The sequence below is a fragment of the Carassius gibelio genome, chromosome B23 (genome assembly GCF_023724105.1).
Source record: "Carassius gibelio isolate Cgi1373 ecotype wild population from Czech Republic chromosome B23, carGib1.2-hapl.c, whole genome shotgun sequence".
Lineage (NCBI taxonomy): Eukaryota > Metazoa > Chordata > Actinopteri > Cypriniformes > Cyprinidae > Carassius > Carassius gibelio.
In genome coordinates, this window is record NC_068418.1 from 16,351,101 (window position 1) to 16,363,429 (window position 12,329).

The 12,329-nt window shown below is 35.8% G+C and overlaps 1 protein-coding gene across 1 annotated transcript; it reads left to right on the forward strand.

Moving 5' to 3' along the window:
* Positions 1-1,024: 1,024 nt before the first annotated feature.
* On the forward strand, positions 1,025-9,058 carry LOC128011472 (uncharacterized). Its single transcript, XM_052593934.1, has 12 exons — positions 1,025-1,383; positions 2,977-3,076; positions 3,375-3,431; positions 3,557-3,700; positions 3,842-3,928; positions 4,006-4,087; positions 4,188-4,324; positions 4,417-4,563; positions 4,643-4,744; positions 5,067-5,142; positions 8,491-8,567; positions 8,719-9,058. Exons 1-12 carry the CDS (start codon positions 1,295-1,297, stop codon positions 8,788-8,790), a joined length of 1,170 nt encoding a protein of 389 aa, XP_052449894.1. The 5' UTR covers positions 1,025-1,294; the 3' UTR covers positions 8,791-9,058.
* The last annotated feature ends 3,271 nt before the right edge of the window (positions 9,059-12,329 follow it).

A 12,329-nucleotide genomic window follows, 5' to 3' on the forward strand; every position in this document is an offset into this window, starting at 1 on the left:
GGCAATGTACATTTCTGCGTATGCAGTTCACCTGCTTATGGACTGAAATATATCACATGAATCAGTGTCACATTTAAGAGTTAATGCTTCAGTGTATGTAGTTAAAGTGAATCTGTTAAACGTATGTTGTCAGATTAATCTGATGAATGTGAATAGTGTTGTGTATTTTGGTGAATTGCAAATTCAAAATCAGACGTAGTTTCAAAGTAGTAAAATAGGAACGTTGATAGCACACAGATAGAAACTCAAAGTGAAAATACACTCCGTTCAAAACATGCACCTGTTCCTACTAAACAGTCGTGCTGCTTAATATTTTATGTAAACCGTGGGACTATGGTTTATTTTTTATTTATTTTCTTTCAGGAATCTCTGATGAATACACTCCTCAAACGAACTTTTACACATGACACATTAACATTTATTTTGAAATATAACTTTTTGTAGCATTGGTCAGTTTAATATCCTTGTTTATAAAGGTATTTCATAAAAAAATTAAATAAAAAGTTATTTTTGGGGGGGCGGGGTACATTATGTCTTATCTCATAACTGATAATCATATATGATGCTTCTGCTCTTCACCATCAATTGTTTTTTCACCAGTTTACCATAACTTCTTCAAAGAAGTGATTTAATGTTCTCTTTGAGTGAAGTTCAGACAATCACTTGGGTTTTTTGTGTGTTGTGCTGCAACCACAGGACACTCCTTCTTCCTCCATCTGTGGCACATGCGACAAAACAAACACCATGCAGATTAGACCTCTATACTCTCTAACATGCTCCATACCAGTAAACACACATTGTCTCCAAACTCACCTGTGGATTTTTTTTATTGTTGTGACTATTTTTTGCCTACTCTTGTGTGTTGACTTCATTAGACATAATCATCTTAAGTGGGATTTGCTTTATTGATTCTGCTTTCATCACCTATGTGTAAAATCAAAGCCGAAAGCAAAACATTCAGTGCTTTCAAGTTCCCTCGCAGATGAAACTGAGTGAAGTGAGGAAGTTGTGTTGGCTGCTGCTGCGTCACCACTAATACCAACAGGAAGGAATCGTGCAGTATTTATGTGTAACTGCTGGGCTCGAAAGTTTCATACAACTCTCTTGCTCCTCTTCATTCACTCGACTCTGTCGGCTTCAATCCAGTGTCTTTTCCAATGTCGGGCTTCTGTGCAACTCATTCTTGAACCCTGCTTATCGGGGTGTGGGGTGTGTGGGGGTAACCAGATGGCCCTCAGTGTGTAGTTTAGAGGAGACGTGTTTGTGGAAAGGAGAGGTAAGGTGTAGACAAGCTATGGGATGCTGCAGTGTGACCCAGAGGCATACAGGGACTGATGAAGTGGGCCCAGAAGAGATCGAACTCCTGGAAATCGACAATGCAGGGTAAGAGTTTCTTTGCAAATGCAGTTTAGTTGGAACCATGCTCTTGGGCAGGCAGAATATACTTAGCAGAACTTCCTTCTTTCAGAGAGTTAGGTAATGTTAAATAACATTTTGAAAACCACAAGAGATTTTAAAAGAAATGAGTAGGATAGTTGTTCATAATCATGTGTGTGTTAAAACAGAAGTGGCTATCCATTAGCATTGTCAATGCTTGTTGGGTTTATTTTTTAGTGTATTTTAAGACTAATGGTGTTTAAAGTGAGAAAACATGTGACGGTTTCGGTTTCAACCAAGTTATTTCTAGAAAATGACACCTTTTTCAGCATAAACTCTTCTGCTTCAATTTCATCCATCTGAAATGTATCTGATGTTAAACATCTGTGTGAACTGTGTGAAACATCTTGAGCTTCTTGTGTAAGTCTGAGTTGTTTTATACCCCTCACAATAGTGGTGTTTACCATGGATGGGCAGCAGACTTGCAGCTTGAGATATCATTAGACCCTCTAACACACCAAATGAGGCAGAACTAATGCAACTAGTATAGCTAATTAAAGGAGCCAAGTGTGTTTGAGCAGTCTGGTGTCTTACTCTGGGCTGGAAGCCTCAATCCTCTCATTAGGTGACTATGTAGGGATTAGAGTGGGAGTTAATCAGAGCTCATAAGCTTTATGTGGCCAAACTAGCAGAAAAAATACAGGGATCAGACAACGGCCTATCTGTGGAAATAAAGTTTGTTAATATGCATTGGGGTGAAAACATTGCCTGTTTAGAGTAATAATAAAGTTAAAGCACTTATTTAAGTGGGAAGTGGTCTTGCAATATAGCTGTTGAAGTGTTTTGTGGGTGTATTTTATAGAGTCGAGCACATTAAGGGTCAGATGGCGGGTGTCTGCTTGTCATTCACCACCCACAGTAAACTGCTTATGTCTGGGCACTTCCCCAGCAAGCAGCGTGGGTAAAAGCAGTGGGAACAGAGGGTCTGGGAATGAAATAAGCAGCATTTAGGGAACAAGCCTCATAAAATATTTGTCAAAGTGCACTTTTTAATAACTGCAATGGCTTCATGCTGACTATAGGGGTGATAATTTGTTATATGTGGTATCCAGATTATATTGGGATTACCTTCATGTTTTTTGTTTGTTTTTTTTACTAATGGAAAACTAAACTCATGCTAAAATATAGATTACTAAGGCTGTCACATAAAGGAGATTTTTTTCACATGATCTGAACCTTAAAAATCAACAATATATATATATATTACATTTTACCACATGAAGCTAATATATACAACTATTTAATAATTTATAATGAAATAAAGTAAAAATTAAATAAATCATTGTTCCGTGTAACTTCAATGTTAAAAAAAAAATCAAACCAAACCTAAAGCATGCTTAACCTTAAAGTTAATTAAGATTCACTTGCAAAACAACCAAACATGATTCTTGCATGGAACAGCCATGACCAAAATTCTGTCCCAATAAATCTATCACACAGTGCAGATTGCACAACAATTTGCATTCCATTTTTTTAATCCTCATCTGTTATGATGCAAGATAAAGTGATTTGACAGTGTTTAGCCATCTGCTGTTTCAGAATTTGGAGTCTTGCTGAAAGCAGGCTCCAATTTTATACAAGGAATGGCACAGAAGAAGGTCCTCATCGCTGTCCTTCTGTGAAGCACCCAAAGCAGGAGGTAAGCCAGTAAACAGGAAGTAACAAAGGGTGTAGCTATGTTTCCACAAAAGACATTAACACAGACAAATAGAAAACAAAGCAAAGTACACAGTGGCCACAAAAGAAAAAAAAATTGACACTTAAAAATCAAAATATCAAACCGACTGGCATTAGCTTGAAAGAAAATATCATCGTTGGTGTAAAGATGCCACTTGATTTTAGATTTTGTTTAATGAAGTAACATTGTGGGATGTTTAGCTTAAGTGCATTAAAGTATCAAAATAAAAAAGTAATGGGTTTATCTGCATCTGTGTAAGGACCCAGATCCTGTCTCTGTTACTGTGAAGGACACAACAAAACACAACAACTCACAAGTATGTCTTTATCAGTTTAAAAAATGAACTAATAATGATAAATACAATGATCTTCTGTGCATTTATCAACATTACATGCTCTTCATATAACAAAGTCAAGTGATATTTGTATTTCTGTTTGTCAGCTGGTGCTTTGGAGCTTGAAGAAAAAGGAGCTCCATCATAGGCTATACACTCAGCCTATCAGAGAATGGGAAGGACAGGCACCACACACCTACGGAGACATTATCCATTCATCTTCAGTGTATTTACACACTGGAGACACAAAGGTAACAATTCAACAATTATACTACACCATACATGTGCAAATCTGCCACTGACTTTTGAAAAAGATTTTACTCAATGTTTGGTGCCAAATTAATATTTTGAATGTGCATGTCCATCTTAATGCATATTAATTTTATTTGCAGACTATGAATGAAAGATATCTGGTTTTATTTTCCTTCCATTTGTTAATCCTCGATTTGGACAGCTCTAATAAAGATTTTATTTATGAGGTAAGATTCTTATAAGTATTATCAAATATTTAATGGCATGAGCTATACTCTAAACTGACATCTGTGTTTTGTCGCAGGGCATTCTTCCTCTCTCAGCCATTCAGGTGCATCTGATCTCACAGCAGGACACCAGTTCTCCACATATGTTTGAGATTAGCGGTAAGAGCAAAATAAATCACTTCATTAAACCTGAATATGAAAATTTGGAGGTCACTTAATATTTGGATTATAGTACACCTGTATTTGTGATATACTCTAGGGCCTATGGTGGACTCAAAGATCTTCGTTTGTGCTACTGCTGCTGAAACAAAAGCCTGGATGGAGAACATCGAGGACAGGAGATGCAAATCCCTAAAGCAACAGCTGAGCCCATCCCATAGTGCTCTCTCATACCTGGTAGATCTTATTTAATACAGAAATATATATCCTATATAGGATCTAACTCATAAAAAAAAAATTGCTTCTACATTTTATTTTCACTGTTACAGGTGCCATGTAATGAAAACTGGAAGAGGGAGGAGCTTAAAAGGTACTTACTGCGGTCTCCCATCTTGCAATGGGAGGGGACGCCCATTCAGCACATGGGCTATCCCAGATACCTTTCACTGGTGCACATCAGCAACGTATACACACAGGTAAGATTACAGAGTAGAAATAGATTGTGGTGTCCATGCAATTCAGCATGGCACTAAATTGACCTCTTTCAAACAACAGGACCGGCGTTTGCACGGGCCTCAGGATCGTTTGCTTGTGCTCTTCCCATGTGACCTCCTCATTCTGTCTCTGGACTGTCATCGTGTACGTGTGAAATATGAAGTAAGCTAATTTTGCTGACTAAACAATAAGCTCTACAGAATACTGCATTATCAGCAGCCATTGAAATGTATTTGGCAGCCTCAGTTGGTGAACCCTATTTGATTGAAAAATAAACGTAGTTAAAAAGTCAAAAAAGTGCTGACAGTGGAGTTTAAACATACTGTTCCTTTAAAAATAGAGTGGGTAACTTTCCTTTATCATGTACATCTATAATGAAAGACATTCTGACCAGAATCATGATCATTTGACCTCCATTTAAGTGACAATAAACTGTTTATACAACATCAAAGCACTTACTGAGTTTTATTGTTTTATACTAAAGGGCCGTCTGCCACTGAAGAGTATTAAAGCAATGGAAAGATCTGCATTACCTGGCAGATTGGAGTTTGAACTCACAGGTACAGTATATATGTTTCTGAACAGCTATATTTTTGCAAAACTACCCTTGTTAAAAGAAGTGTGCTTAATTGTATTTAATCAGCACTTGTAGTGTACGTAAAATCTATATTTTTAAGTATATATATAAAAAAATACATTAAGATAATCCAATTCTGTAAAACACAGTGCACTTTGAAATAGTCAAACGAAATGTTTAACATTAAAAAATGTTTTAAATCAAGTTTTAATCTTGTTGAGCTTTAAAGAAGTTTGATGTGTTGCCTGACATACTAAAGCATTCGAATATGTTTTGCAAGACTTTGCTATTTCAGTTACTCTACTTAAAAATTTCAAGTTAAATTCAATGTGTTACTTATATGTTTGTTACATTTACTAGCAAATTCTGAGTGAAATATTGTTTTAACACCAAAAAAAAAAAAAAAAAAAACACTCTTAAGTTCAGATAATTGCAATTTACTTGCTGTTACGTGACTTAAAACGTTATGGAGCTTGAACTTGGTATATTAAAATTAGTATATAATTTCTGTATCACTGCATAATAAACACTCTTTTTAAAAGTATGCTACCTCTTTTTCACAAGGAAACACTTGGACATAACTGTAATTTGTATATAAATTAATATGTATAAAACCAAATGAAAAATATAGCTGCAAGCAGCAATTACAGGTCCAAAAACTCCAGTGGCAAAATTAGGAGTTAAGCATGGCATGGAGCAACAAACCACATGTAACAAGTAATAAAAGCAATTTTAGGATGATTGTAATTGAAATGGCTGAAAAATCATAAATTCAACCTCTAGTAATATGATTTAATGGCTTATCACTTTTGACCAATAGGTGGCGCTGTAATCAAATCATCTCAGTCTGTTCTGTGTGATGTGACAATGGCAGACAAAGTTTATTGTCATTATGTCAAAGCTTCACAAAGATATAGTCTCAGACTCATTTTGGCACCATATCTAAAATTTCTAACGGTGCTGTACAAAAACGGTTTTGTCAATCGACACGAAATGCATAACTTTTTCTCAGCACAGTCTGGAGATGACCTGACTCGATTTTGGTGAAAATTGGACCAACAATTTAGAAAAGGAGGAGTTAGAAAAAGTAGGATTTTAACATAAATCAAAATGGTGGACAGGGAGTTCACATTCCTCTGCGAAAATTGGTATGTTGTCAGCACAGTCCAAGGAATATTTTGAGACTAGTTTCATTTCAGTAGCCTAATGCAATCAAAAGTTATTAGTATTTTTGGAAATTTCATAATCAAAGGTTAACGAATGATTTATTACTCTTGGCCAATAGGTGACACTGTTACCAAATTGATGTGCCACGGTCAGCGTGAAGTGGCAATGCCACATGCAAAGTTTGGTGTAAATATGTCCAACCTTTGCAGAGATACAGCCTCAGATGCAGTTTGGCATCTTCCCAGCAAATTCGTTCATGCACTAAACGAAAAACGTCTCGTGTATCAACACGGAATCCATAAATTTTTGCCAGCTTGGTCTGAAGATGATCCAAGACAAATTTGGTGAAAATCGGATCAACGATCTAAGAGAAGTGTGAAAAAGTATGTTGTCAACATGAATCAAAATGGTGGACAGGAAGTTTAGCCAATATTGGTAAAATTGGTGTCGGTGTTCTCATCATGATCCAAGGAATCTATCAACATCAGTCTGATGACAATAGGTTAATGTAAGAAAGAGTGTTATTAACATTTTTTAAAATTTCATCATAATTTTTGACCACAAGTTGGCGGTGCCCCCAAACTTTTTGAGTACCATGAGGGTATTTTGTAATTAGTTTTTTAACGATACGCTAATGCATTCATAAAATACAGCATGTTAGAACATCATTCAAAATGGCCGACACCCAAATTTGTTGACATTGGAAAACGGGGTATCATTAGATTCTGCATGATGCACCAAATCTAAAGAGACCAGTTGTGATTTTTGGCCAAAGCATTCAGAAGTTATGAGCAAAAATATGAATTTTTTACATCTCCTGACCACTAGGAAGCACAGCGCCGAAACATTGCAGGTAGTCTCAGTTCATGCTTGATATAACACACACCAAGTTTGGTCTCAATAGGCCAAACCGTTGCAGAGATATAGCCTAACGTCCACTTTTGCATGCTTTTCGTGGAATTCATTCATGTGCTATTCGAAAGCGGTATGACTAATCAACTTGAATTCCATAACTTTTTCCCAACGTGGTCTGAAGATGATCTGGTTAAATTTTTGTGACAATCGGTTCAATGGCCTAGGATGAGTTCGAAAAAGTAGTTTTTATGAACAATTGAAAATAGCGAAAAAAATAATCTTTATCTTTTTTTAATTTTGGTGTCTTTTCGACTCGGCATGAGTCAAGCAATCAGAGGAAAAAAATCTTGATCTTAATTTTGTCGTTTACGGTTCAGTTATTAGCATAAAAATTGTGAAAGTTTAGACGTGGTGGCACTAGAGAGTTTGAGATAGAGACTCCAAATTTGCTATGGTAACTTTTCCCACTGCCCTCTATCAGTGTGCCAAATTTCACAACTTTCTGGCAAAGAGGTTCTATGGGCTGCCATAGACTTGCGGCAAAAGAAAAAATCACCTTCGGTGCTTGGACTCTAATGAATGGAGCCAGTATTTCTAACCACAGACCTTCGTAGGGGGACAGAAAAATATTCCCTTCTGTTTTGACCAGCACATTTAGCTATAGATCGTCACTTTGTGGTAACGTTTTAACCACGTGCTGCACTTCAGTGGTGGATGTGGTAATGGTCTCTACTTTTGCACTTACCTGTGCTATTATTTTCTGCCATATGAGTCATTTCACTATTAATTATCATGAGAACCAAGAAATTACTATTGCGTAACACCAAACCAATGGGCTTACTCATTAGTTTTGCTACCTCAATAGTATGCTGAGGTATTTTAGGATGTACTATATTATGATGTATTGATCTTTTATATACCCCAAGAAAGCCAAATTTAGATACATTTCATGTTTTGAGATAAGAGTCACAAATCAAGTGATCTTTGGTAGTCATACAGAAGCTTGTGACTCAGCTTCAGAATAGAGTCATGTGATGATAGGAATGTAAATGACCTCTCAGACTGGATTCTCTGTACGTTCCTCTTATCACTTGAATTTTGTTGGAATGGTTAAAGAGTCAATTAATTTGAAATGGCACCAAGTTATAGTAAATTACCTTTAAAGACACTTTTTTATATAAAAAATATGCTAATTATGATTTATATCGCTTCATAGCTTTTGTGCACCATGCTGTACCAACTTTCAACATCAAGTGTGTTTTCTAAACTGTTGTAATCTTCAAGCTGATTAAAATGATGTGTTTTCCAGGTGAACTGATGGAGCCTCTGCTTGTCTCCTGTACTTACCCTGAGGACTATCAAAGCTGGATCTTCCAGTTACAACAGGCAAGACTTCAGTCGTTGTATTTTAGCTAATGATCATTACAGCGAAACAAATAACTTAAGTGTTTGCCACAGATTAAAGGACATAAATGGGCCTACATCCTAATTATTACTGATACAATACATTTAAAATATTTTTTTCCATCTCCCACAGCCTGATAAAGTGGGAGATTCATTGCCACATCACACCCCTCCACCTCTGATACCGAAGAAGCGCAGAAGCTGAGGATACGGATGGAAATTAAAATGGCTGTGAACTATTGTGCCCAATGAAAGCTGCTGATGACGAATGAACATTTTACTGTTGCATTTTACTCCTAAGAAACAAATCTCTTCACTGCTTGTGAAGAAGTATCTTCAATAGCTAGGAAACTTTAAAACAGGTTTAGACAGTAATAAAGTCTGCTAAAAATCTGTTTTGAAGTGGGGAGTATAAATGTAAAAAATGAATATAAATGTTTAAAAGTGATGTTATAAATGGTTTTAATTAGTAATTAATTCCAGGGTCTCATATCTCTGAGCTGTCTTCTTTTTTTCTTCAAAGACATCAAACAATCTTTGAATGATTCATGAGTAATTGGTAATGACTTAGTTTTAGACAATTGGACAGAACAGATAGAGAGGGTAACTAATCCTTTAATACACTAGTTTCTCATGCTCTCTGTCACCCCTTTTCTTTATTTAGCCTATGGGTTTGCCTCTTATTTTCAGGACAGTAGAAGGCAGGCATTTAACAAAGTTCACATGAATGGCTACTTTAAAACGTTGATCCTGACAATAGGCTATGTATGAATTCGCCCCATACACATAATATCGTGCACAATTTATGGAAACAGAGATTTTTATTGGTATCGGAAACGATAACGCTCACAATCTAGAGCACTGTAGGGTATTAAACCCCATAATGCACCGCAAGAACGAGTATACATGTTCTCTTCACTTAGTGTGAGATCACGCCTAATAAATTCCCGCGTCTTTCCAGGAGATGGCGTCCGTCCATCACAGCGAAATCATACAGGTGTGTGTGTGTCTTTCAATTAATTGTTAAATCGTTTACACGGTTTATACAAGCTAGTTTCCATGACATTTATATATCACTTTGTTTCTACAGTTGCACTATGTGAACTACTGGTGGACTAATAAGGAATATGCAAAGTCTTGCAGCCTCCCCTTATGAAAATTAACCATATTACAGAACACACACACACACACCACAAATTAACCTTAGTTTTGTGCTTAGTTTTCGTAGGGTATCATAGTATGATGAAAAAAAAGTTCAACAGAATGGGTTATCAACCCTTCGATATTCCTCGTCAAGCCAAGTGAGTGTTGTTACCATAGACTGCCCGGGGACGCTTTCTGTGTATTTGCATGTTACTGTCAGCGGAGGGCAGTGGTGTTGAGTACAGTATGTACCACAGTCTATCATGGTATGTACAATCAGAAAAGAAAGGGCACAAAATCCCCTATTCATTAAAATGGCCTCATACCACATGACATGCATCGCAGCAGGGTACAATAGGTATGTAAATCATTGCGTCTGTTCTGCTTTTAAGGATTCTGTATTGTTCTGGCATCTTGTGGTGTTCGATTTAATGGAACAGTATAAGAAGATAAGGAAACAAAACATACCTGCATTTAGCAATTAGATAGCCACAATGAACCCTTATTTTGTCTATAAGCTAACATGGCACTCAGAGAGATGCAGAGTGAACAACAGCATAGGTACATCTTCAGCGTCACCCCAGGCAGGACTTAAACTTTTAACCTTCTGACTACTAGCCAAAATATGTACCCGCTCCAGACACTGCTGTGGTGTGTTGCCAACTGCTGTTGTAATTCAAAAAGACAGATTCAAATAGAATTAAAAATGGTGAACATGCAATATGCCAGAAATATGGTTATCATGCAAATAATCCAAAGGCTGCAGAGTTATGAATTTGGGCCTTTTATGATCAGCTCTAAAGCAGATATCCTAAGGACAGAGTAGCATTGCAAATTATGAAATTTCATTTCAATACACTAACCCATTGAGAAGATTCCACCTTATTTCCCTTTAGCCACTGGCCCTGGTATAGTGTTATATCCAAAAATGCCCCTTAAGACTCAAAAATCCATTCAATAACTTTCATATGGTTTAGTCTGAAGATTGTCTAGTAACTTTGCTGAAGATCGGACATTGGACTCATAAGAGTAGCATTATTATTATTAGTTTTTTTTTTTTTGGATATAGGTCATTTACATTTTCTTCTTCAGGCTAGCAGGGCAAAGTCAGCATGACATGAAAATCTATTTTCTAAATGCATCTTATTTATCTATTGTCAACCATTCACTCATATGACAGTCTTTCTGGTGAGGTTTGATGCACTTCATTTAGTCTGCTTTAACCCCGTCCATTTCTTAGACTACAAGCTCACATTAATATCTCCCTGCATCCAATCAACAGCCAACAAACCAAGTCTCGCCCTATATATTATATACAATATATTTAGCAACTGAAACAGTAGTAACATACACACACACACACACATTGTTATAATGACATAGGTATGACACAGGTATTACAATGAGGAGGTGGTTTATGAGGACATTTTTAGTGTCCCCGTAATTCAAAACGCTTATAAATCATACAGAATTAGTTATTTTGAAAATCCAAAAATGCACAAAGTTTCCTGTGAGGGTTAAGGTTTAGGTTTAGGGTTGGGGTAGGGCAATAGAAAATACAGTTTTCAGGGGCGATTCTAAGATTTTGATTTTAGGGGGGCTCAGCCCCCAATAAGGGTATGATTAAAAAATATTATTTTACTATTAGGGTAGGGTTGTATACTACTCCATTGTATTCCCTGTATTTCATATATGGGAGTAGGAGTACTGACTGAGCCATATATAACACTGTAAAAAAAACTAATACAGTTTTTTAGATGTGACCAGTCACTGGAAAATTTTGAATTGGGAATGTAGATATTTTTTTTTATTTTTATTTTTTTTACAATAAAGACTTCCTGATTCAGTATTAGGACATTCATGTTTATCCTTTGATGATACCACTGCTTTTTCTTATGAAATGTACGTGGAAATTGGCAGAAAATTAAAACAACATAAGGGTTCAATGACTGCAATGAATCTTGGGAACACAGTGGTATTGTGTGTGTGTGTGTGAGGCTGTCTGTTCTATTCTCACCTGACTGTTGCTCATTTGCAGACCTACTCCCGCACAACAACAAAAATGTTGTATATCCATCTACAATGAAATATAAATTATATTATTATTATTATTATTATTATTATTATTATTATTATTATTATTATTATTATTAATTTTTAGCTTTTTAGCCTTTATAATCAACAATACGGTTGGTTATACATCAAGTCAGCCCCTGAACATTTATTTCATTTCCAATCATTTAACTAACCAGCTAATATTCATTAAGAATATAGACAAAACATGTATTAATGTAATTGTCTATTGGCAATATGTTTAATCTGTTCTATATTTATTTATATTTATTAAAAATAACATCATTATCAATTTGCCACTTCTATAAATCAATTACTTAAAAAAAAAAAAAAAAAAAAAAAATCACAGATCCCTTTACTCTTACTCTAATATATGTATCATGATACACTAATGATTAATTATTACTTAATACAAAATTATGTTTAATAATAGAAAACAAAATAACTCCACATGATGTTTCTCTCGCTGTGCCATTTAGTACTTTCAGACAATGATGTGTGTCGTTAATAATTTATTTTGCATGGCTG

Bases quoted from the DNA above. Each gene is read 5' to 3' on its own strand.
- LOC128011472 (XM_052593934.1), top strand. From the start codon at position 1,295: ATGGGATGCTGCAGTGTGACCCAGAGGCATACAGGGACTGATGAAGTG. The intron at 1,384-2,976 runs GTAAGAGTTTCT...CTGCTGTTTCAG, and splicing joins CTGGAAATCGACAATGCAGG to AATTTGGAGTCTTGCTGAAA. The intron at 3,432-3,556 runs GTATGTCTTTAT...TCTGTTTGTCAG, and splicing joins CAAAACACAACAACTCACAA to CTGGTGCTTTGGAGCTTGAA.